Consider the following 22,042-nt stretch of genomic DNA (forward strand, 5'->3'; position numbering starts at 1 on the left):
TAAGCTATATTCTGAAAATTTTCCATGATAATGACTGAAAATAGTATCGCCCAGAAATGAGTTCTATATCGCTTCAAAATGTTAAAAATGACCTTCTTACAGTAATAATATCAGTTACAGTAATAACATAAATTAAGTAATCGGTCGAATATTCTTCTTGTATTTTGACTTTAAAAAATTTCGCCTGATTATCAACAATTCATGACATTGTTCTCCTGAATTTCAATCTATTTCCATTGTTTCATCAAATATTTAAATACAGTACATTAAATATTTGAATATCCGGTTCACCACTATCCGACCTAGTTTTTAAACTCCTAAAAACTGTTAAGTTTTAACTCTTATCTTAAGTGTTCATATCTGTGTATCATTTATCAGTGAAAAATAAAATATGTTTGAGTCAATTTTCTTACGAATTAGGCCTACAATTTACGTTAGTTTTGTTTATGTTTCCTGCATTTAAGTTAGGATTGCAAAATTTACATTAAAATGTGAACAGTTTATATCCTTTAACTTAGTTTTACTCTTATAAATTCTTGAAACGCGCAGTGTAGTATGTAAACATTTATAAACTATCAGTGCAGAGCCTTCTATTTTAACTCGATACGTTGCCAGCAACTGCTTCTATGATTCACAAAGCCGCGGTAATGCTCACATTCTTCGTGGGAGGGTTTAGTACTCAATTAGAAGTGAGAAAATGCGTATTATAACAATGCATTTTTGGTATAAAAACTGTCTTCTGGTATTGGTGAATAAAAAAAAAAAAGAGTTCATAAAGTTCTGGTTTATTCGACTGTTTTGTTATTCGGCCTGTCCTTCCGTCACATTAAGTCGGATACTCGGGTCTGAATTTGTTTCTTTATTTAAAACTAAAGAAAAAAGTATTATGTTTATACAGTTTACTGGACAGTAAAAAAGAAAGCTGTATTACCGTGAAAGTTATAGATGAGCCAGACAATTACGTTTTTAATCGCACTTAGATGTTTTGGGACTGATTTTCCATTAGAAAGATTCCTGTACACTATGAAAGACCATTAACAAAAAGCCTATGGAAATTTGATACTTAAAAATAATTTTTCGGCCGAATCATGAATATGAATTTATGAATAAAAAAATTGAATCGATAGACAACAAATATAGGGTAATTCAAAATGAATATAGCGATTGTAAACGGCTATAACTATTTAATGAAAAATAATTTATCGCATTATAAGATTAGCACATAATGTAGACGGAGCTTAAAAATTTTGTATACATACGTCATAGATGTTCTATGTGACTTCCCTTGGTCACACGGACAATATCTAGGTGGCAGCCCTTTTCACGCCATACATTCTGAATCATATCTGCAGTCACCGAGGCAAGTGCATTACAAATGTATACTTTGAGTTCTTCAATTGTTTTGGGCATGGAAAATTTTGAAGTTCCGTCTACATTCTGTGTTAATCTTATTGATAAATTCTTTTTCATTAAATAGTTGTAGCCGTTTGTAATCGCTATATTCATTTTGAATTATCCTATATAATTGACGAATCAATTAATCACTAATGATGGTTAATTAAAAAATGAAAGTAACAAAACATTAAGGGGCTGATAAATCAACATGCTTTAAGATTTCTGTAAACCAAGAAAAGGCTCGTTGAAAAACGATTCTGAAAATTTCTTTTAAAATAGCACTTTAACCTAATATCATCGATTTAATGCCAGAGTTTTTCTGTAACAGAATTCCGCTGTGCATTTATTTTTAGAAACCTTTATCGAAATCATAAAGAACACTTTTTTCTCTTCTACCGAAGAAACGTCAGCGAAGTTTTTCGGTCCGAGATTTATTCACCCCTTTCCTCACTCTTTGTTAGGTTTCTCACCATAATGCCATTCGAATGATTCTATTTCGGAAGATGTGGAGAAAATGAGATTCCATTCCATGCTGCTCAGAGTGAAATTGCCCTCGTCAACCCTTTTAGGTGTTTTCAAATAATGTCTATGGGGTTGTCCTATTTAGATAAGAATCTGAAGGGGAGGACTGCTTAATCCAGCGCTATCATGATCGCTATCGGAATAGGTGAAGCTAAAAGGTTCTTGAGGGAAATCGAAATCGGTAATGGACTTTTGTGGTTTTGCCTCATACTGTGCGAAATAGACACTTTTCTAAATTGTTGTTGGCAATGTTTTCCATGTAGGTGGAACGTTTTTAACCCGTTGCCGAGTCGGGGCTTTCTCTCGTTCAGTTTTACTTTCTTCTGTAAGAAATATGCAAACAGAAAATACTGTAATCCTCAAGGGTTTCGATCTCGAAATTTTGACAAATCTCCACATTTCAAAACTCCCTGAATTAAAAAAAACATATTTTTGGGATTATTCCGTCTGTCTATGAATAGGATACTTCAGAAATGCTTTAAGTCAAATCGATAAAATTTGACGTGTTAACATTGCCGTAAATTTGTAGATTTTTGTCAAATATTGAGACAGATCAATTTTAAGTAGGTTCGTCTGTCTGTCCAAGAGCAAGTGAACACGGTGATTACAACATGCAAAGAGATAAATGTATTATACTGGGTTTAAAATTTAAAGAACTAAAATAAAAATCCATATCCAATTTTGAACTCAATCAATCACAGATAGATCGTTTGTTAGTTGGTTTACATATATTCGTAGGAGTCGGGATAGATTGACTGGTACGGCGTTGAATCCGCGTCCCAGTTGAGACCCAGCCGGCCGAAGACTCCTCGTGTGTGTGGTGACTGGCGCACGTATAAATCTGTCGTGATCACAACGTCCTCCATATCGAGAGTGATACCCCTGGGGGTGCTGGATCAGGGGTGATCGTTCTCTGATTCAGGTCTAAATTACGATCTGTGAATGAAATGCATGAATGAAGTCCTCCCTGTAAACAGGGTTGTGACGTGTGTGTAGCTAAGTCGTACTCTTGGCTCTAGATGGCGCTACTGAGAAACAAAATCACCGACTTCTAAAGACAGTGGGCTTGTCTATGACAAGTGCCATTAGAAACAACATCATATATTCTTATGCAAGTAAAGGCAGATTTTCGAAAGCGTAACGTCTGAATAACTGAAATTTGGCATGTAATTTTATGCTTGACCAATATCCACAGTTTTCTTTGCGCTTAGATAGTAAAATAACACCTTTATTAGGGAATATGTGAGAAGATTTCGCGCTCAACCCTCCCACAGCCCCTCCACACAATAGTCAGTGATGTGAATCTAAGATATTCCAAATCAAATGCATTTGAAAGCTAAGATAGGCAAATATTTCTTCGAGTATTACATAAATTCAGTTGCTTTTTCAGTTTATTTTATGCGATGTATAGAGAAAGTTTTGTAAATGTCAAAAAATCTGAATTCAAGATTTTGGCGAATCTCCATGTTTTAGGCCTCCGTTAGGTCTAAAAACATATTTTTGGAATTTTGTCTGTCTTTTGTAACAAAGATTACTGAAAAACGCTTTGAGCTAAGCGAATGAAATTTTATATACGGTCTTTACACCAAATTTGCAGATTACTATCGAATTTTGAGTGAAATCCATTCATTCGTCTACTCGATTATCCGAATATAAGTCAACACGATAAATAAAATTCAATACACAGATTTAACATCTATTATGTAGAAAGCTTCTATCACATTTGAGATAAATCCAACTACGGGTTAACAATCTGTCGGTCTGTATTTTCAGAAATATGTAAACGCGATAACTCAAAAACATTATTATGACTTAAATATATCAAATAGTGATTTTATGACTACAATTGTAGTGCTTTGTCAAATTTTTGTTTCAATCGGTTGAGAAAAATATGTCTAAAGCTAGTTCGATTTTCGGGTACTATTAAGCCCATGTTAGGAATTAATCGCTAAAAAAATAGCCAAGGGTCAAATGTTAAATTTAGTAAAAATGCTAATTCACGTCAAAGGTCAATATTTCGTAACTATTGTGCACCAGTGCCATGCAAAGCCTTCGCGGCCTTACTGAAGATCGAAAATTCTATACAGAATATGCGAAAACGTTTTTGGAAGATCACTCCCTCTAGTTAAATCATTTAAAGGAAATCTTTCCACCTAATATGTGAAAACTCCCGGCGTAAAGTAAAATTCATGAATTTATGGATTAAAAAATAGGTTGTTTCTAAACAGCATGTTCAATAGTATATCAGTGATTTCTTTCTAATATCATATATTCTTTTTTCATTGTATTCTTATACGACAGATATATTTCATGTTTCCTGTTTATATAATTCATTGTCTTCATCTCTTAACCGTCGTGCAAAAGCTTCGTTCTTGGATAATTTAAACTAAATTATTCAGTAGTGTTATAAATAGACATAAAAAGTACTCTGACACCTCAAATTTTTAGTTTAATCAATAAAACAACATTCTTCCAAAACAGTGAGTGTCATGTAACCGTTCATAATCATCTTACAATCTTTGTAATTTATTATATTAATTAAATGCCTATTCCGAAAAAAGAGATTTTTTTCTGCCTATGATTTTTTTTCTGTTCTATTAGAATACAAAATTTTTAGTTGTCTCTAGATAAAAGTAGACAAAATTACAAAACGTTTAAAAAATAATTATTTAAGAGTAAAATTTAATTTATAAAATGGCTATAAAAGTGACTAATTTTTTCAAAATTACAAATTGACAAAATTTATAAGTGGTGATTTGCACCCATTTCTCCATCTCGTCGAGACAAACGGACAATCTCTCTCCAAAATTTAAATATATTTTAAACGTTCTAATGATTTTTATTTTAATTAGAAAATTTTACTCACCAGAAGACTTTAAAGTGAGTAGTTTTTCTAGTGTAAGCAACAAAATTTCTACTTTTTATTAAAGACTTTTATCAATTATCTCTAAATTGTCAAGGGACCGTGGTGGCTTAATGGTAAGGTCTCGGTTTCGGAACCGGAAGGCGTCAGATTCGAGACCCGAAGAACCGCTGTACAAGCGGATCTGGTATATACTAAATCCACCCGGGCCAAATGCCCTTCCCCTGGTGTGGTGTGAAAGTTTGGAGTGGTGAGTGCCAGCTCAGGTGCCATCCTCGTCATCTGACCGCGTCTCAAAATTACGATGTTAGATCCAAAATAGCCCTAGTGTTGCTTTAAAGCGGGATGTTAATTTAACTAAACTAAAATGCCATGAAATCTGGTATTATTGTTATTACGGAGTTTCAAAATAATCATTATCCATATATAGAAAATACAAAAGTATGCATTGTATAATGCATAAACACTAAGTTTATGTTCAATGCACTCCATTAAGAAATTCTTTGTACTAATTTTCCTCCATGGGTACATAAACAATCATACCTATATTCTCTATTGTCCTAAACACAGATGATGTCCGAAAAGGTTAAGAATGTTGTCCTTGTCTTTTTTTATGAAACAATAGAAACTTCTCTTAAATACCCTATCATCGAAATTCGTAATTTCGGTCAATAGAACAATAGAAATTTACTCTGAAGGAATATTTTCTTCACTTTTTTTTTTTAACACAAATTTTGCAAAAAAAGAATGAAAAGAAAAATTACAGATGCACTTCAAATATAAAGCATGAAAATCTCACGAAATTCAAACTAGAATAATGTAAATTAATATGATTAAAAGAATGAGAATTAATATAAAAATTGAAAATTCTTAATATTTTTGCTTTGTTGCACAAGGGCTTATAGAATATACATAAATAACGCTTATATTATTATTATTATTTTACCTGTGTGCGTGCTGTTAGTATAAATTTAAGAATAAAAAAATTGAATTTGCGCGCAGACTTACTTTTATTTCTGTCTTTGTTCAAAGGAATTCCCATTGCTTTGATTTAGTAAAGCAATTATTCAAAAATATGTTTTATTATTGCGTGAATTTCTATTTGTATGTAGTTATCAATATTCAAATTTTTAACACATACATACACATATATATTTGGTAAATTTGCACTAAAAAATTTGCAAAAAAAATCAAGAAAACACGAGATTAATATTAAGAACTTGTTCACATTTTTTTCTATAAAAATTAATATTTAGAAAAGTTAAATACTATAAATTATCAGAAACCTTTCTTTCGTGAAATATTAAATTCTTATTAAAAATAAATAAGAAATAATTAAATAATAAATTTGATAAAATTTAAAGTACTATAACAATAAAATATTTAGACATTGAAATAGCATATAATAAATAATTTAATATAATCAAAAATTAAAAATATGAAATATTGATAAAAAATATTTAAACATTGAAATCGAAGGAATAGAAATCAATTGAGTTCTACCTAATGAGTCTAACTGTTGATCCTTATTAAAATCATAATAATATACAATTTTGTTTAAAGCTGTATTCCGCTGCTCTAAATCTTTAATTGTGAATTTTTCTACTCTTAAATTCGCATTACCAACATTGACATAGAAAAGAAAATAATGCGAGAAATCATCGTGCAGAATTTCTTCGTGCATCGTCTTCTTGCAACTAAGAAAAAAACAATAAGATTTTTCAGTCTCTTTTGTATTTATTTCCTTAATTTTAGTGGCAATAATTTATTATTTTAATTTTAATTTAGTGAGATTATCATGCTATCTGATCAATATGGATTCCCCATTTTTTTCTTTCCATTTCTTTCAAGATTTGTGTTAAAAGAAAGACGAATAAGGATTCTTTCCAGGTGAAATTTCTAAATGGAATTCTCAAATCTTGATAAATATGTACTTTCTTAATAATTGCGTAACATTGTAATAAAAGATTTTGTTCTTCGTTAAATAATGATTCTCACATCATTTCTCGCTTTTATTGCAATAAGGGAAATATAGTAATGGAATATATATAACACAATAGTGGAAAGGAGAAAATGCAGCTGTCAATAATTTGGAAGAAATTGCAATTTTAAAGTATGTGACTATGCTCGGGATGAATTTTCTTGGAAAAATGTTCGAAAATACTTATATTTTTGAATATTTGGATAAGTAAAGATTGAAAAAACATTCTTGAAAGCAAAATATTCTAGTTTAGCAGCAAAAGTTTTTCAAAAATTTGAAAAAAGGACTCTTTTTCATTTGTTAAAAAATGGTATAAAGCAAATATCTTCTAATTTAGAGACTTATAAAATGATTCGTTTAAAATTTTGCAGATAGCTTAAGAAATATATTATCTAGTTCCGGATTAAAAAATATAAGCTGTATTTCCATCCATTCTCTAAGTAGAGGGGTTAGATTGATAAATAAAATGAAATTTTAATTTTTTTCTCATCGTGAGGCAGTAAAACAACTCCAAAATATTTCTAAATGACTAGATTACTTATTCTCTAGCTCAAGAACTGCAGAACATACTGATTAATTACTATACATAATTATAATAAAAAATAACGCATTAGATTTTAATTTATAAGGTTTTTCGTAGGAAAATGCTACCAAAGATTAGAATTTGTACAAACACCATCCAAAAATATAAAATAGCATTAAAATGAATGTAAGTACAAATATAAAAATCAGTACAACTTCCAAAAAATAGACTTAAAAACACAGTTCTGACAGTTTTATAAAGAAACCAGCTTAAATATTAAGAATATGAAAAAATAAAATGTTTGAAAATTCATTATTAAAAAGAATTTTACAATAAAATAAATTAACTTTTTAGCACTGTCACCTACCTTAATTACAACAATCCAAAAGAAGAAACGAAAATCTTACTCACTAGAAAGAAAAGTTATAAGAATAAGAAATAACGAAACTTATAAGAATAAAAAGTGGCAAAAGTTATTTTAAAATAAAATACAATCTTATTGGATCGAAAAATTAAGCTAATTTAAGAAAAATAGTTATTTTTCAGATATTTTTTAATAAGTTTCGCAACATGGTTTATATTAATGCATGATTAATATTTCCGAAATATTAACAGATGTGTGTGCAATAATACAGTATTAATATATTGAAATATTTTCAATCTTAAGAAATCTGCAATATATTAAGAGAAATTTAGCATCTGCATTCTAAAAAAATATTCGCATAGATTTACATTAATGCAAGTTTTAAAATTTATTTTCAGTGGGTCAAAAAATTTGCTGGAACGATATCAAAAGAAAATTGTATTAAACATAAAGATAATTTGACAGAAATGATTGATTATTTGCCACAAAAGAGTTGTTGAAGTAATTCATTCTGTCATTATTTTCAAATAAAATATCGATGTATAGAAATTATACAAATAACGATGATAGAAAGCTCAAAAAATTGAATTACTCTTACATACACAATAAATATGTCCTCTTGAATTTGAAGTGTTTGTTATGAGATGCCTCTTGGCCATTTTCTCTCAAATTCTTTGCATCTTTCACAGATAAATGTGTATAATAAAGAATAGAAATGAAGTGTTGTCTCTCCTAAGTCTGGATTCCTTGGGAAAATGAGGCCTTAAAACTTGCGTTCACAACAAGAACAAGACTAATGAGACACAATTATGAAAGTGCGTCTGCAAGTATTTGATCACAGAATATTTTTAATGGCCTTTCGTAAGATCCGAAAGTTGAAGGAAAAAAAGTGTTAAGAGTTCTTAAATGTTTTTGAAGTTGTTCCTCGTGAGAAATTTTGAAGCAAATAGTAACGTATATGATAATATTGTAATTGAAATCGTTCGGTAAGTGAAAAAAGACCGATAAGCTCGGCACAGAATAACAACACTTTATTTCATGAAAAATACAAAACACAGTTATTAAAAAAGACAAAAAAAGGCATGCACAAAACAAACAACATTTGAAGATAATAATATCAAATGCAGACACCAAATTTCTAAACAGAAGACAGCTCAGCCCGAATAATTTAAAGTTAGCGCTGAAATCAAAAATCAAAAGACAGAAATAATTTATCCCGTGCTAGAGCTTCCATAATATCGGTGAAAACAATCGAAACTTCAAGAAATATCGACATGTTCTCTTTAGAGCCATTATTTTTGTCTCCAAGATCAAGGTTACCACTGATTTAGTATCCATTAAAGATATCTATAAATCTCTCTTTTCAACGATGATGTTCATATTATGGAAAAACAAAATTATAGATTCGCAATAATATTCACAATGTTGTTATGTATTGAAAACGTATTTACGTTAGAATAGAAGTCAGTCCAAATTGATAAAGTTTTTCATTAGAAGGAAAGGTCCCAATACAAGTCTATTTGGGTCGTTTTAAGATGTCAACGTAATATTGTAACTTTGTTGGTAAAAGAATTTAGAATATAGAAGGGTCATATCATTTAAGAGAAGTTCAATCATGTTTTGATATGAATACGGTAGGTTTTTCAAGTAATATGAACACTCTATGAAGCAAAAAATCATTGTGATAAATTACATTATATCTTAGATAAATTAGCTTAATGCTTCTAGAGACGAATAGCATAGCTTAGGAGAATATGCAATATGTTCTCCCAATCTTTGTTCATATCAACGAAAGTTTCTATATAAAATTCATGAATATTTGATAATATTTCATGTATTAATTTTCAAATTACAGTTATTGGATCATTATATAACATGCATACTGTATTAATTATTTAAAAAATGAAGATAGATAGATGATTAGAATTACTATAAATTTTTATATTTGCACAATTAATTTTTATTTAATTCACAATATTAATCAATGTTCCACCCTGCTTCTACTTAATGTTATATTATGAGATTGTAAATATATAAAGTAAAATTATTCTTTCATTTCTGTTAACTTATACTACTTGGAAAAAAGCAGGCAAGAACGCTAATAAATTGCGCCAAAGATGTACTGAAGAAAAGAATGAAAATGTAAGCTATTCACAAATGTTGCATTTCTGAATTTATTTTATGAGTAATTAATCACCTTTGACGACCAGTTAGTCTTCAAGAATACTAGCTGTGTTTAGTCTCATTTAAATTCATAACTTGATATCCATGATTTTCTCAACACGTTATTTCTGAGCATCAAACTGTGAAAGACTTTAAAGCTGCGTTATTTTAATAGTCTTATCACTTTATTGTGTATTTGGATCTTTCTAATGACGTCGAGTCCCAAGAAATCATATTCCATTCAAATCTTAAGTGTCTTCTTTATCTGTTTCAAATTGCATGTTGTCTTTTGTGGCTATGTCATTTCACTTTCTGCTTCTCCACGTACTGAGCAGATGATAAACAGAACCTTTCTTCCATATAGTTCACAACTACTCATTAGATATTGTATTACAAAATGAAAACGGTCTGAATTTTATCGCAAAAACGAAATATATAATTAAAAATATGCAAAAAAAAAATTTAAGAAATTGTCAAAATAATTTGCAGACATCAAAATTTGCATAACAATTAAATTTATATCATTAAAAAAAATATTTGGAATTTTTAAGTAGTGTAAGAATCAAATTTATGCTATAATATTTTCAAAGTTTACGACAGTGAGATATCAAAATTTCGATGATTTTTTTATTTATTAATGTTTTGCTACGATGCACATTGTTGTAGATCCGTGCTTAATCTGATAGCTCTAGGTCAAAAGACTTGTTCCGTAGAACGCATAGGTACAAAAACACTGACACTTTCTTTTATAAGTATATATATATTTATAGGTATTTGTAATCAATCAAAATTGTTAACTGAATTTCTTTTAATTTAAAATCAAATGAATGCTACGAAGCACTTTTTAGCTTTCAAACTGTTATATTATAATGTTTAAATAGCAAAAGTTACTCCAATATGATAGGGATTTAAAATTGAAACCCATTGAACTCTATATTCCAGTATATGTACACTATTTAATATCTCATGAAGATTTTTCTAAAAATATATTTAAATTTTTGTATCATCATGAAAAAGAAAGTCATTGAAAACAAAAACACAACAAAACATTTCAAACTATAGTAGAAAATTGCAACCAATATTTTTATTAGATCCTCTGGATCAACCAAATATTAAAAATATTATTAAAAAAATGTATTTGACTAGTAACATATAAATAACATTAATATCATATTAAATTTTTCTTAAACGAATCGCTATTTGAATAATTTTCCGGATTATTGAATGAAATTTTTAAATTCCTGTTTTTAATTTTAGTATGATTATTTGAATAAACATCAAAGCTTCTTTCTGTTTAATATCTTATCACAGATCTAATGAATTTGCACATGGTATATATATTTTATGGACTATTTTTAATTTTATTTCCTTAAATCGATATAACTTCAAAAGTACAGAAACGGGATCTCTATTATTTGTAGCCAAAGTCACTGAAATAATTTTAAACCTTTTCCCTTAAATAATTTGCTTACATTCATCTTTCATTTGTTTTTTAAGAATGAACATAATTTGAAACTTAAGTCTGTTTGCAAATCTTATATGAAATATGGTAATGGAATTTTTCAATTAATGTTTATTAGAAATAAAAATTTAGAGAAATATCTAAAAAGTCTGAATAAGATAACTTTAATTAAATTTCGATTTTTATGTAAAAGGATATAATTGTCACGTGAAAACTGGAAATTTTGATTTATCAAAAGATTATGCTCTAAATAACAGTTTTTAACTCTGCAAAATCCGCTAAATATATCTTTTTTTTTCATTAAAATATTTTAACAGCACAAGTGTTTTAAAACCTAAGAATTGTCTTAATTTGAAGCAAAAATTAACTATGAAAGGAGAAACAGTTATTTTCTTTAAATGAATGATGGGCGAAATATTTGTAAAATATTTTTGCAGTACTTCATATCAAATATGGAACTAACATTTTACGAAATACGCCGCTTAATGCTGCAATAGTGTCAGCATAATCTTATCAACTCATGCCAAATAGACTATTGAAGAGGCAAGACTTCAAAAGCTCTCCGAGGACAGAATGGTCATTTTAAGATTAAAATATACAATAGAATATTTTGATTCATCTCACTTAATATGTTTCCATGTTATAATCCAATCATATCACTTCAAGTAAATTATCAAAAAGACTACAAGTGCTGAACGAGATATATATATATATATTTCAGCTTAACCAATATTATTGCTTTCAAGCTACAATGAAAATCTAAAAAAGCTGAAAAAGGGATGTGATGGCAATTTTAAAAATACATATTCAATGCTACATTATGATTTAACTCCTAATTATATTATAATATAAAAGGCTACAAAGAGAAGGATCTAATTGCAGTTTTAAGAATAAAATATTTAATATTTTAACTACAATTCTATTAATGGTTGCTATCTATAATCGAAATATAGTGCATCAAATAAACTATCAGAGAGACTACCCTATGAAAGAGGATTATAATGGAACTTTTAAGAATTCGGTATCCAATAAAATACTTTGGTTTGACTGCATTTAGTATTTTCATCCTATAATAGAATCTTTCCACTCAATCAGAAAGACAAAGACACAAAAGCTGTACGAGGAATAATGGTAATTTAAAAATAAATGTATCCAGTAAAATATTTTGATTTAATCCCGTTTAATGTCTTCATGTTATAATAGAATTGTATTAAATAAATAATGGGAGAGACTATTTCACAGAAGTTGTAAAAGGAATAAAAGTCAATTTCAAGATAAAAATATCTAATAAAATGTTTTATTTATCCACACTTAATGACCTCATTTTATAATAGATTCATATCAAATAAAATATCAGACAATCTAAATCACAAACGCTCAACGAGGAATAAATTGACAATTCTAAGAATAAGATATCCTAAAAAGTATTTTGATCTAATTCCAATTAATTCCTTCATAGTTGTTGAAAAAATAATTTGGGTGAAAAATAGTATGAATGACCAATATATTAAGAATTCTATTAATAACCAGTGTTTGAAGATAAAAAACCCAGAAATTTATGGTAAGCACATATAATGATTAAGAGGAGTTATAATGATTTTATCAGAATCATCCCGTATCGAGATGAAAGAAATCTTTCCTTTGCATTTTAATATTTCTCATAAAATATCTCTGTAATATGCGATATAAATACTCTTTTATCATATAATGTTTTTTTAAGAATCCAAAAATCATTAAACAGTTTATTAGAATCATCCCAAATCTGGATCCAATTTCTGAAGAAAATCTAGAACTTAGCTCTTCCTCTTTTTTCACTCTTGAAAAATATTTATTTATTGTTGTTACCGTTCTGCATAAACTGAACTCTTACCTGATTTCTTTTCAGCCTCAACGCAGACGATTCCGAAAGAGGTAGCAAGTGGAAGAAGGGGAGAAGAGGGGAAATCAGAATCAGTAGTGTCCAGAACATTTCGAACGTCCTCCTATCTTGATTCCCGGTACCCGAGAGTGAGAACCCCCTCTTGCTCCACCTTCCGCCAAGTTCGCGTCGGCGCAAAGGTAGCAAGACCCCTGCGAACATCCTCAAAATAAGAACAAAAAAATAACAAGTGTCCGCCGAGAGGAAGCGTTCCATCATCCTCGAAATTAACATGCACCGGATACGTTTCACGGTAGAAATAGTTTTATTTCATTCTGAGGGGGGAGCTGTGATTTCTTAAAACGCAGAAATGAAAGATGAGAAAAATAGTTTACAAAATTAGCAATTAACTCCCAGAAAACTTTCTGTCGGAGAAGATGAGTCCTCGTGATTAATTTATTTGGATTGTAATTAAAGATATTGTAGAAGCTAAGTTTATTAACGTTTTCTTCTTTTGACTTTGAGTGTGTATTTGTTTCACGAGGATTTGAATGAATGCGCACGGAAGGAGATAATTCATAAACGGTGCATCATTTTTTTTTCCTTGCTTCATTATTTGGATCCCTTAATATTCTTTTAACTGAAGAAAAATAATAACTCTACTTAATATAAAAGGGATCTTGAGGATAACTTTTAATCTGTCTTAGGAAAAATAATATTTTACTTAACAAAACAAGCTTGACATCTGTAATCTCTAATAATAATAAAAGTGTGTGTGTGTGTGTGTGTGTGTGTGTGTGTGTGTGTGTGTGTGTGTGTGTGTGTGTGTGTGTGTGTGTGTGTGTGTGTGTGTGTGTGTGTGTGTGTGTGTGTGTGTGTGTTTGCGTTGATACTGATGTATTGTAACATGGCAGCATGTACTCTTACCAGTCAACTTCCACGCTCCGTTTCATCTCGTTTAAGTGGGGAAATAGATGAAGATTTAATATTTAATAAATAAATATCAAATTTTGGACAAAACGGAATTGTATAAATGTTTTAAATGTGACGTATGATTTTAATAACACAACTGAGTGCAGTTTCGATTGAAATAAAATGAGAGATTCAAAGTGGTAGTTGATTTTATATTTGTGTGTGTACGCTACATTTAGAGCTACCAAATGTGGTACACTTTGCACTTACCAAATTTAGTATACTTTGGAGAATAGAACTATGCACATTGGGATTTTTTTAAAATTTTAATTAATAAAAAGCTAAGCTAAATTTTGATGTTTTTTCTTTTTAAAAATATTACAGCTTAAAAATAAGGTTTATGCCATCTTAAAAATTCAAAAAAAAATCCTTTTAATTATATCACTTTAGTTCCCATACAGTTTACTTTTAATTTTTTAAATTCTTTTGTTTAGTTTTCTACAATATTTCTCATAGTTTCGATGAAATTCAAAGCATTTAAATAGTTTCACTATTTATTTAATTCTACGATTTTCTCCGTTGTTGAAGGCTAAAGAAGAAATATTCTTCTCATTTTCCGCGCAGCTTACATGAGGAATCAGAAAGTGAAAAGAAAGGGCAATGTTCAATATTACCAAGACATGTAAGCTTATAATTAGCACTATAATTTCATGGGACTTGACTCTATTAGGAATGTTAATGCAATCAATAAATAAAACAGGTGTAAGGCTATTAATATAACACGGATCTAATATCTATAATAATGTGATGCATAAAATTAATTCTTTTGTTGGAAAAATCATGAACATTAAATTTTATATAACAGATTTAACTAAATTAAATTAACATATTTAACTGAACTACTATTTCTGACATATGGCCACAGAAGGCTGTTAACCACTTAACTGTTTTGCCCGAGTGCCATACGTGCATCGATTTATCGAATTTTGATAGTTGCAAGCAAAAAAATAAGCCATTCATGATGATTATAATTCAATATTAAAATTACTTCAAATACATAGATAAGTCAAGTATGCAATGGATTTCTATTTGAATCAAAATAAGAAAATATTCCCAAAATAGAAGGTGTCATCTTATTAGATAGTAAAGAAAATGAAACAGTTAAGGGGTTAATAAAACAACAGAGGGCAGTGTTATTTTTTTTATCAATTTATTTCATGTTATAAATTATTTCTCTGATACATTAATCAGAATTGAAAATAGATCGGTTTTTTTTTCATTGTGTGTAGGTCACATTTTTTTTACCTCATATACTATGTATAGAAAAAGAAAATATTATAATTGATAAAAAAAAGTTTGACGCTGAGATTTCGATAAGTTTCCACGTCTTAGAACTGCTCTAAGGGGAAAAAGGATGTATGTATGGTATGTAACTATGTATGGTATTAAAAATTTAACTCAAAACTCGAAATCTCATCATGTTCGTTGGCTATGAATTGATATACAAATCTTACACCTCAAATGTGGATTTCTATTTAATTTTGGAAGAAACACAATGATCAAGATAGATTAAATATGGTATAGTTTATTATTCCGTTTAATAACGGAATTTAAGATTTGCATTAAATTTTGAATGAAATCTGGTCATTAGATTTAAGAAGGCATATCTTTTAAATATGAGAATTACAAATCTGTACCAAGTTTTGAATTAAAGAAAAAAGGATCTTTTTCAGGAAAGGTAGTTCATAAAATGTAGAGTTACTTTGAAATGTGTTGATAAAATAGAGTTATTGAGATTAAAAGATTACTTTTTCCTGAATCAAATTTTTACCAATCATAGAATCTTCAAAATACACCGAAAGAAATTCTTTAATAGGAGCGAAAAATACAACTGTACAGCAGTTGTAAGAGATGATAAATAATTTATTTTAGCAGCCCAGTGATGGAAACTTAAAAGAGAAACTCTAAGGTTGACTGGGTAACTTCATTGAAAATTTTCTTTTTGTACTTTTAGTTTTCAAAACTTTTCGAAGATTGTTTATCGTAGAGTCTTCAGTTTGGGACTATTTTATACTAGCCGCCTTTGGCGACCAGCCGGTTCGCCAACCTTAATGTTCGTTAAAATGTTAATAATTAAATATTTTATGCAATTTCTACTTTCATAGCTTCTTCATCAAAATATTTTAAAACTTCAAATTTTGATTATCATATAATTCATTCATAATATTATAAAGGCCTTCAGTCATAACGTAATATGTATCTCTCTCATTTTCTGTTAGCACCCGTAGAATTTATGCTTTAAATTAAAGTGGAAAGAATTTATCTTCAATTAATATAATAATATTTTTTACTGAAACAAAGCATTTTTTTATAATCTGATTACTGAAAATAGAGTCACTCAGCGTTTAAACTTTATGGGCACTAAAGAATATCTTTTTTAATTTATGTAATATCTCAAGAGTTGGTCAACAAAATTTTCTTAGATTCATTATGAGCAGATCGATTAATTAACAATGTTTAAATTTAAATGCATCAAACACTAAGAAAATAAAACGAATCGTTTAAAATAAACGGTTGAAAACGATAGAATTTATGATTTAAATTAAAGTGGAAAGAATTTATCTTCAATTAATATAATAATATTTTTTACTGAAACAAAGCATTTTTTTATAATCTGATTACTGAAAATAGAGTCACTCAGCGTTTAAACTTTATGGACACTAAAGAATATCTTTTTTAATTTATGTAATATCTCAAGAGTTGGTCAACAAACTTTTCTTAGATTCATTGTGAGCAGATAGATTCATTAACAATGTTTAAATTTAAATGCATCAAACACTAAGAAAATAAAACGAATCTTTTAAAATAAACGGTTGAAAACAGGTTTTAAAAAAACTACTTAAAAAACGATGTACTTAAAACTATAAGCATATACAAAAAATATATAACTAACATAAATACAATTTACTTACAAAAGCATGCAATTAACCCACAAATAATTTAAATCAGCCATTGATAACGTTGTCATAGCAACAATCAGAACAGAATGCGCATGCGTGAATTTTCTTCGCCGGTTACGTTACGCAAATACGTGATTTTTTCTACGCCAGTTGGGGTAACGCTATGCGGATTAGAAATTTTTAATTTCCTTTATTCTGTTTTATTTTAATTCAAAAGTACTTCAGGATGAATCTGAAAGATTGATTCATTAACAATGTTTAATTTTAAATGCATCAAACATTAAGAAAATAAACAGAACCGATTGAAATAATCCACCGAAAAATTTTAACCCTAGCCTCATTACTGTTGGGAGAAAAAAAAACTGAAGCCTTTCTCGTTTGGCGCTGGGGATAATGAAAGATTTTTTTGGCGGAAAAGTTGGCGGTGGGGAAAATGGAAGACTTTTTTGGCGGGAAAGTTAGTTTTTAATTAATAATTAAAATTCTAATTAAAAATTCGAAAAAAGAAACCCCAGGTGCACATTCCCAACCTCCAAGGTATACATGTACCAAATTTGGTAGCTGTATGCCAAACGGTCTGGCCTGTAGAGCGCCAACACACACACACACACACACACACACACACATTGAGCTTTATTATAAGTATAGATATGTTTTTCCCTGTTATTTGCATACATTTTTATTCCTCCGCTTTTTATATATTCTTATTAGATCATTTTAATCGTATTTTATTGTAAATTTTTTTATTAAAAGCATTCCGTATTCTATATTAATTTTTGCTTTAGCCGTTCATCTTATTTTTCCTGTAAGTATTATTTTCTTAATTTTTCTGAATGTTGACATGCATATTATATGAGTGTTTTTTTTTCATTGTGACATCTTGACTTGATGATGTGATCCTGTTTGCTGTTACGGAGTCATGGGGAGCTGCTATAAAGGCAAAAAGAAATGCCCACTTTCGCACTCACTTATTCATTCACCTGTGCCGGCACGTTGTTCCTTTTTGCTAAATCATGTTTTAGCATACACTGCAAATTTTATAAACAAATTTAACTTTATTTTAGCTATTGCTTCCTGTATTAAAGTTTTTTTAAATTGCCTGTAATAAGTTAGCTACTGAAGTTACATCCGCTACATTCTGTTTTAAAGGTATCATAAGCAAGGGCTCAACCCTCTGAATGCCTCATTACAGGGTGCTTTCTCTGTTAAAAGATCGAGAAACTATGGATAGACATCAAGACAGATAAAATTTGCAATGGAACATAATGCTGTAAACTACATTGAGAGGGTGAAAAATCGCGAAAAGCGCACACAGAACACGAGTATAGAAGGAATTATTAACGTACATAATGCACACATGTGGTGACGGATAATCCCTATGTCAGTGCTTATGTTTAAATGCCTCTCGCCAATATGCAATGTGAAAAAGTGTTCTGCAAGAAATTGCTTTTGTAATAAACCTCATAATAGGTTACTTCATTATCCCAGAGAGTTTGATCATTTCAGTGGGAGTGGTAAAAGCGAAACTAGTACCATAATTAATAAAGGGGAAACTTCAAAATCAACTTTAAACCCGGAAGTTAATTCCTTTTATCCAACTTCTTGCGCAACTAATGAAAATGTGCAATCGACATTTTAGCTACGAGTACGGTTGAAAATAAGCAAATGAGAACTGTATTGTTAAGCACGGCTAAATTTTAAATTCGAGATAAATTTGGGAATCTGCAATGTGTTAGAGGGTTGCTGTATGTAGGAAGTCAGTCCGATATTATGACTTCGAAGTGTGCAAACAGATTAGGGTTAAAACAAGAAAAAATAAATGTAACAATTTCATGTTTAAATAATTCCTCAATGACTGTTACCAAATTTATTAAAGCTGAAATTTCAAATGCTGATAAGAGCTTTAAGCAAAATTTTGAGTTTCTTGTTGTAGATAAAATCACTGATTTAACCCCAATTAAATATTTAAGTGTTAAAGAACAAATTCCTTCTAATATTAATTTGGCTGATAATTTTATGGTTCTCCAAAAAGTTGATTGTCTCCTAGGTACTAAATCGTTCTATCATTTGTTGAGACCAGAAAAGATCTACTCATCAAATGCAGAGTTGTTTTTTCAAAATAGTGTTTTTGGATTTTTGCCTTGCGATAGTGTAATGGAATTTGATTCCCCAAAAATTCATTGTGGGTTAATTATTGATGAAGATTTAAACAATACCATGAAAAAATTCTGGGAACAAGAACTGTTGAGTTAGAGACCCCTAAATCCCATGAGGCAAAAATCGCTGAGGAACATTTTGTTAAAACTCATTATAGAGAGCCTAGTGGAAAATATGTAGTCACAATCCCACTTAAAGAGGAACCTAGTTGTTTAGGCGAATCTAAAAGTATAGCATTAAAAAGATTAAATTCACTTTGGAGTAAACTATCTCGTGATAAAACTTATTTAAAATTGTATGAAGAATTTATTAATGAGTATGAAAATTTGGGACATATGAGAGACGTGACGCATGAGACAGAACCAGAGACAGTGTATAACATGCCCCATCATGGAGTATATAGACCAGAGAAAATGACCACTACGCTTCGTGTAGTATTTAATACCTCTAGTGAAACCACGAATGGAACTTCATTCAATAGCTTGCAAATTAATGGGGGAATTGTGCAGGAGGACTTAATTTCAATTATGATGCGATTCCGCAAACATCCATATGCATTTATTGCGGACATTGAAAAAATGTATAGGATGATTTACATTCATCCCAGTCAGCGAAACCTACGAAGAATATTTTGGAAGGACAGTGAGTTTGGTTCAGTGAAAACGTTTGAACTGTCGACAATCACTTACGGTACTACTAGTGCCCCATTTTTAGCTACTCGAAAGCTAATTCAAATTGCAAGGGATGAGGGACACAATTTTCCCCTTGCAGCGTCCGTTGTTGAGAAAGATTTTTATGTGGACGATGTGCTATCTGGTGCTAAGACTTTACCCGTATGCATAGAGATGCAACAGCAGCTCACTTCCATGTTAAAAAGAGCTGTCATGAACTTGCATAAATGGCGAGGCAATCATCCTCAGTTGTCTAATACTTCTGGATGCAACTACGACTTTGCAGACTGTGATAACAAAACTTTAGGTGTCACGTGGGACCATACTAATGACTGTTTTTGTTTTAAGGTGTCCATAACTTCAACGGATGTTCATACTAAACGAACAGTTCTATCCACAACTGCCAAGTTGTTTGACCCTCTGGGCCTCCTTGGTCCTATGATTTCACTAGCGAAAATCTTTCTACAAAAATTGTGGCTTCTGAATCTTCAATGGGATGATCAGATTCCCCCTGAAAATCATAGTGAATGGGAGAAGTTTTCAAACGAGTTACAGTGAATTAACAACATCAAGGTGAGCAGATGTATTCCATTTTCCGTCGTCGAAGCTATAGACTCTTCTGAAGCTGCCTTCGGAGCTGTTGTGTACTGCAAATCCCAAACACCTGTTGGTGAGGTTGTTTTCAAGATGGTGGCCAATAAATCCAGAGTGGCACCACTGAAGAAGCTCACGATCCCGAGATTGGAGCTCTGCGCTGCTGTGCTGCTGGTGAAATTGATGCAGCGTATCCAGTCAGCTCTTCGATTGAAAGTGTCCGTGCAGAGAAATCTCTGACTCTGTGATAAAGGACGATGTAGACTGTGATCTCAAAAAAGGTGACTGTGAAAGTGTTTTAGTTACTACATTGAACAATTCATTTGTTACTGATATTCTTAATTGTAGTAATAGTTACACTAAAATATTGCATGTAATAAGTTATGTTTTCAGATTTCTCCACAACTTGAGGAGTCCAACTGAAAGGAGACTGGGTCCCTTGACAACAGAGGAAATTAGGAAGGCTGAAACCTTCATAATAAAGGAAATCCAGAGTAGGGAATTTTCAGAAGAGTTAAGGTGTTTAAATAAAAATAAACCTGTTCTTGACAAAAGTAAGATCAAATGTTTAAACCCCTTTTTAGATGAGGTTGGTGTACTAAGAGTCAATGGCAGGTAAATTTTAACTGTAAGTTCCCGATTATTTTGCCTAAAGGTCATAAATTAACTAAGCTTATTATAGAATTCTTTCATAAAAGATATTTTCATTTAGGCCCTAATGCTTTACTACATTATGTCAGACAAAGTTTCTGGCCAGTTCAAGGTAAGGCAACGTGTAGGAAAGTCGTGCATGATTGTGTTAAGTTTTTTAGAGTTAAACCCATAGAAGTTAAACAATTGATTGGCGATTTACCGAAAGAGAGAGTGACTCCTGACTTCCCATTTAATTGCTCTGGAGTAGATTTTTGTGGCCCATTTCTTGTGAAATATAAACATCAAAGAAAGGGCACTTATCATAAAGTGTATGTCTGTTTATTTGTATGCTTAGTTACTAAGGCAGTGCACCTCGAGATGGTCACTGATTTAACATAAGATGCCTTCATAACGTGTTTAAAGAGATTTGCGGCTCGAAGAGGTTTATGTTCGAAATTATTTTCAGATAACGGCACAAACTTCATAGGAACAAATAAGGAACTTTCTAAGTTATACAATTTAGTTGTAAAACCCGACGATAGTCTTGCTAGTTATTTGTCAACAGAGGGAATTGATTGGAACTTCATTCCACCAAGAGCACCTAACTTTGGTGGCCTCTGGAAAAGTGGAGTTAAAGCATTTAAATATCATTTCAAACGCATTTTAGGTAATTCCAAATTGAGCTATGAAGAACTCCTAACAGTTATTACGCAAATAGAAGGAATTCTAAATTCTAGACCACTTACACCTCTGTCGTCCGATACCGATGTGTATGACGTATTAACACCTGCTCATTTCTTAATTGGCAGATCCTTAAATACTGTTGTAGAGCCAAATTTAATTGAAGTTAAAGACAATCGATTATCCAATTGGAAAAAAACTGACAAAATTAATTCAAATGCTTTGGAGAAAATAGCATATACAGTATCTTAATAATTTGCAACAGAGGTCCAAGTGGAAGGTAGAAAAAGATAATGTAAAAAT

The 22,042-nt window shown here is 30.4% G+C and overlaps 1 protein-coding gene across 1 annotated transcript in view; it reads right to left on the reverse strand.

Moving 5' to 3' along the window:
- The window catches only part of LOC129960531 (collagen alpha-1(XVIII) chain-like), a 146,250-nt gene extending 132,993 nt beyond the window's left edge, over positions 1 to 13,257 (reverse strand). The window contains exon 1 of the mRNA XM_056074024.1: positions 13,144 to 13,257. Within this exon, the coding sequence (XP_055929999.1) occupies positions 13,144 to 13,242 (99 nt within the window). The 5' untranslated portion in view covers positions 13,243 to 13,257. The remainder of the gene's footprint in view (positions 1 to 13,143) is intronic.
- Positions 13,258 to 22,042: the final 8,785 nt, after the last annotated feature.

The sequence above is a fragment of the Argiope bruennichi genome, chromosome 2 (genome assembly GCF_947563725.1).
Source record: "Argiope bruennichi chromosome 2, qqArgBrue1.1, whole genome shotgun sequence".
NCBI classification, from domain to species: Eukaryota; Metazoa; Arthropoda; class Arachnida; order Araneae; family Araneidae; genus Argiope; species Argiope bruennichi.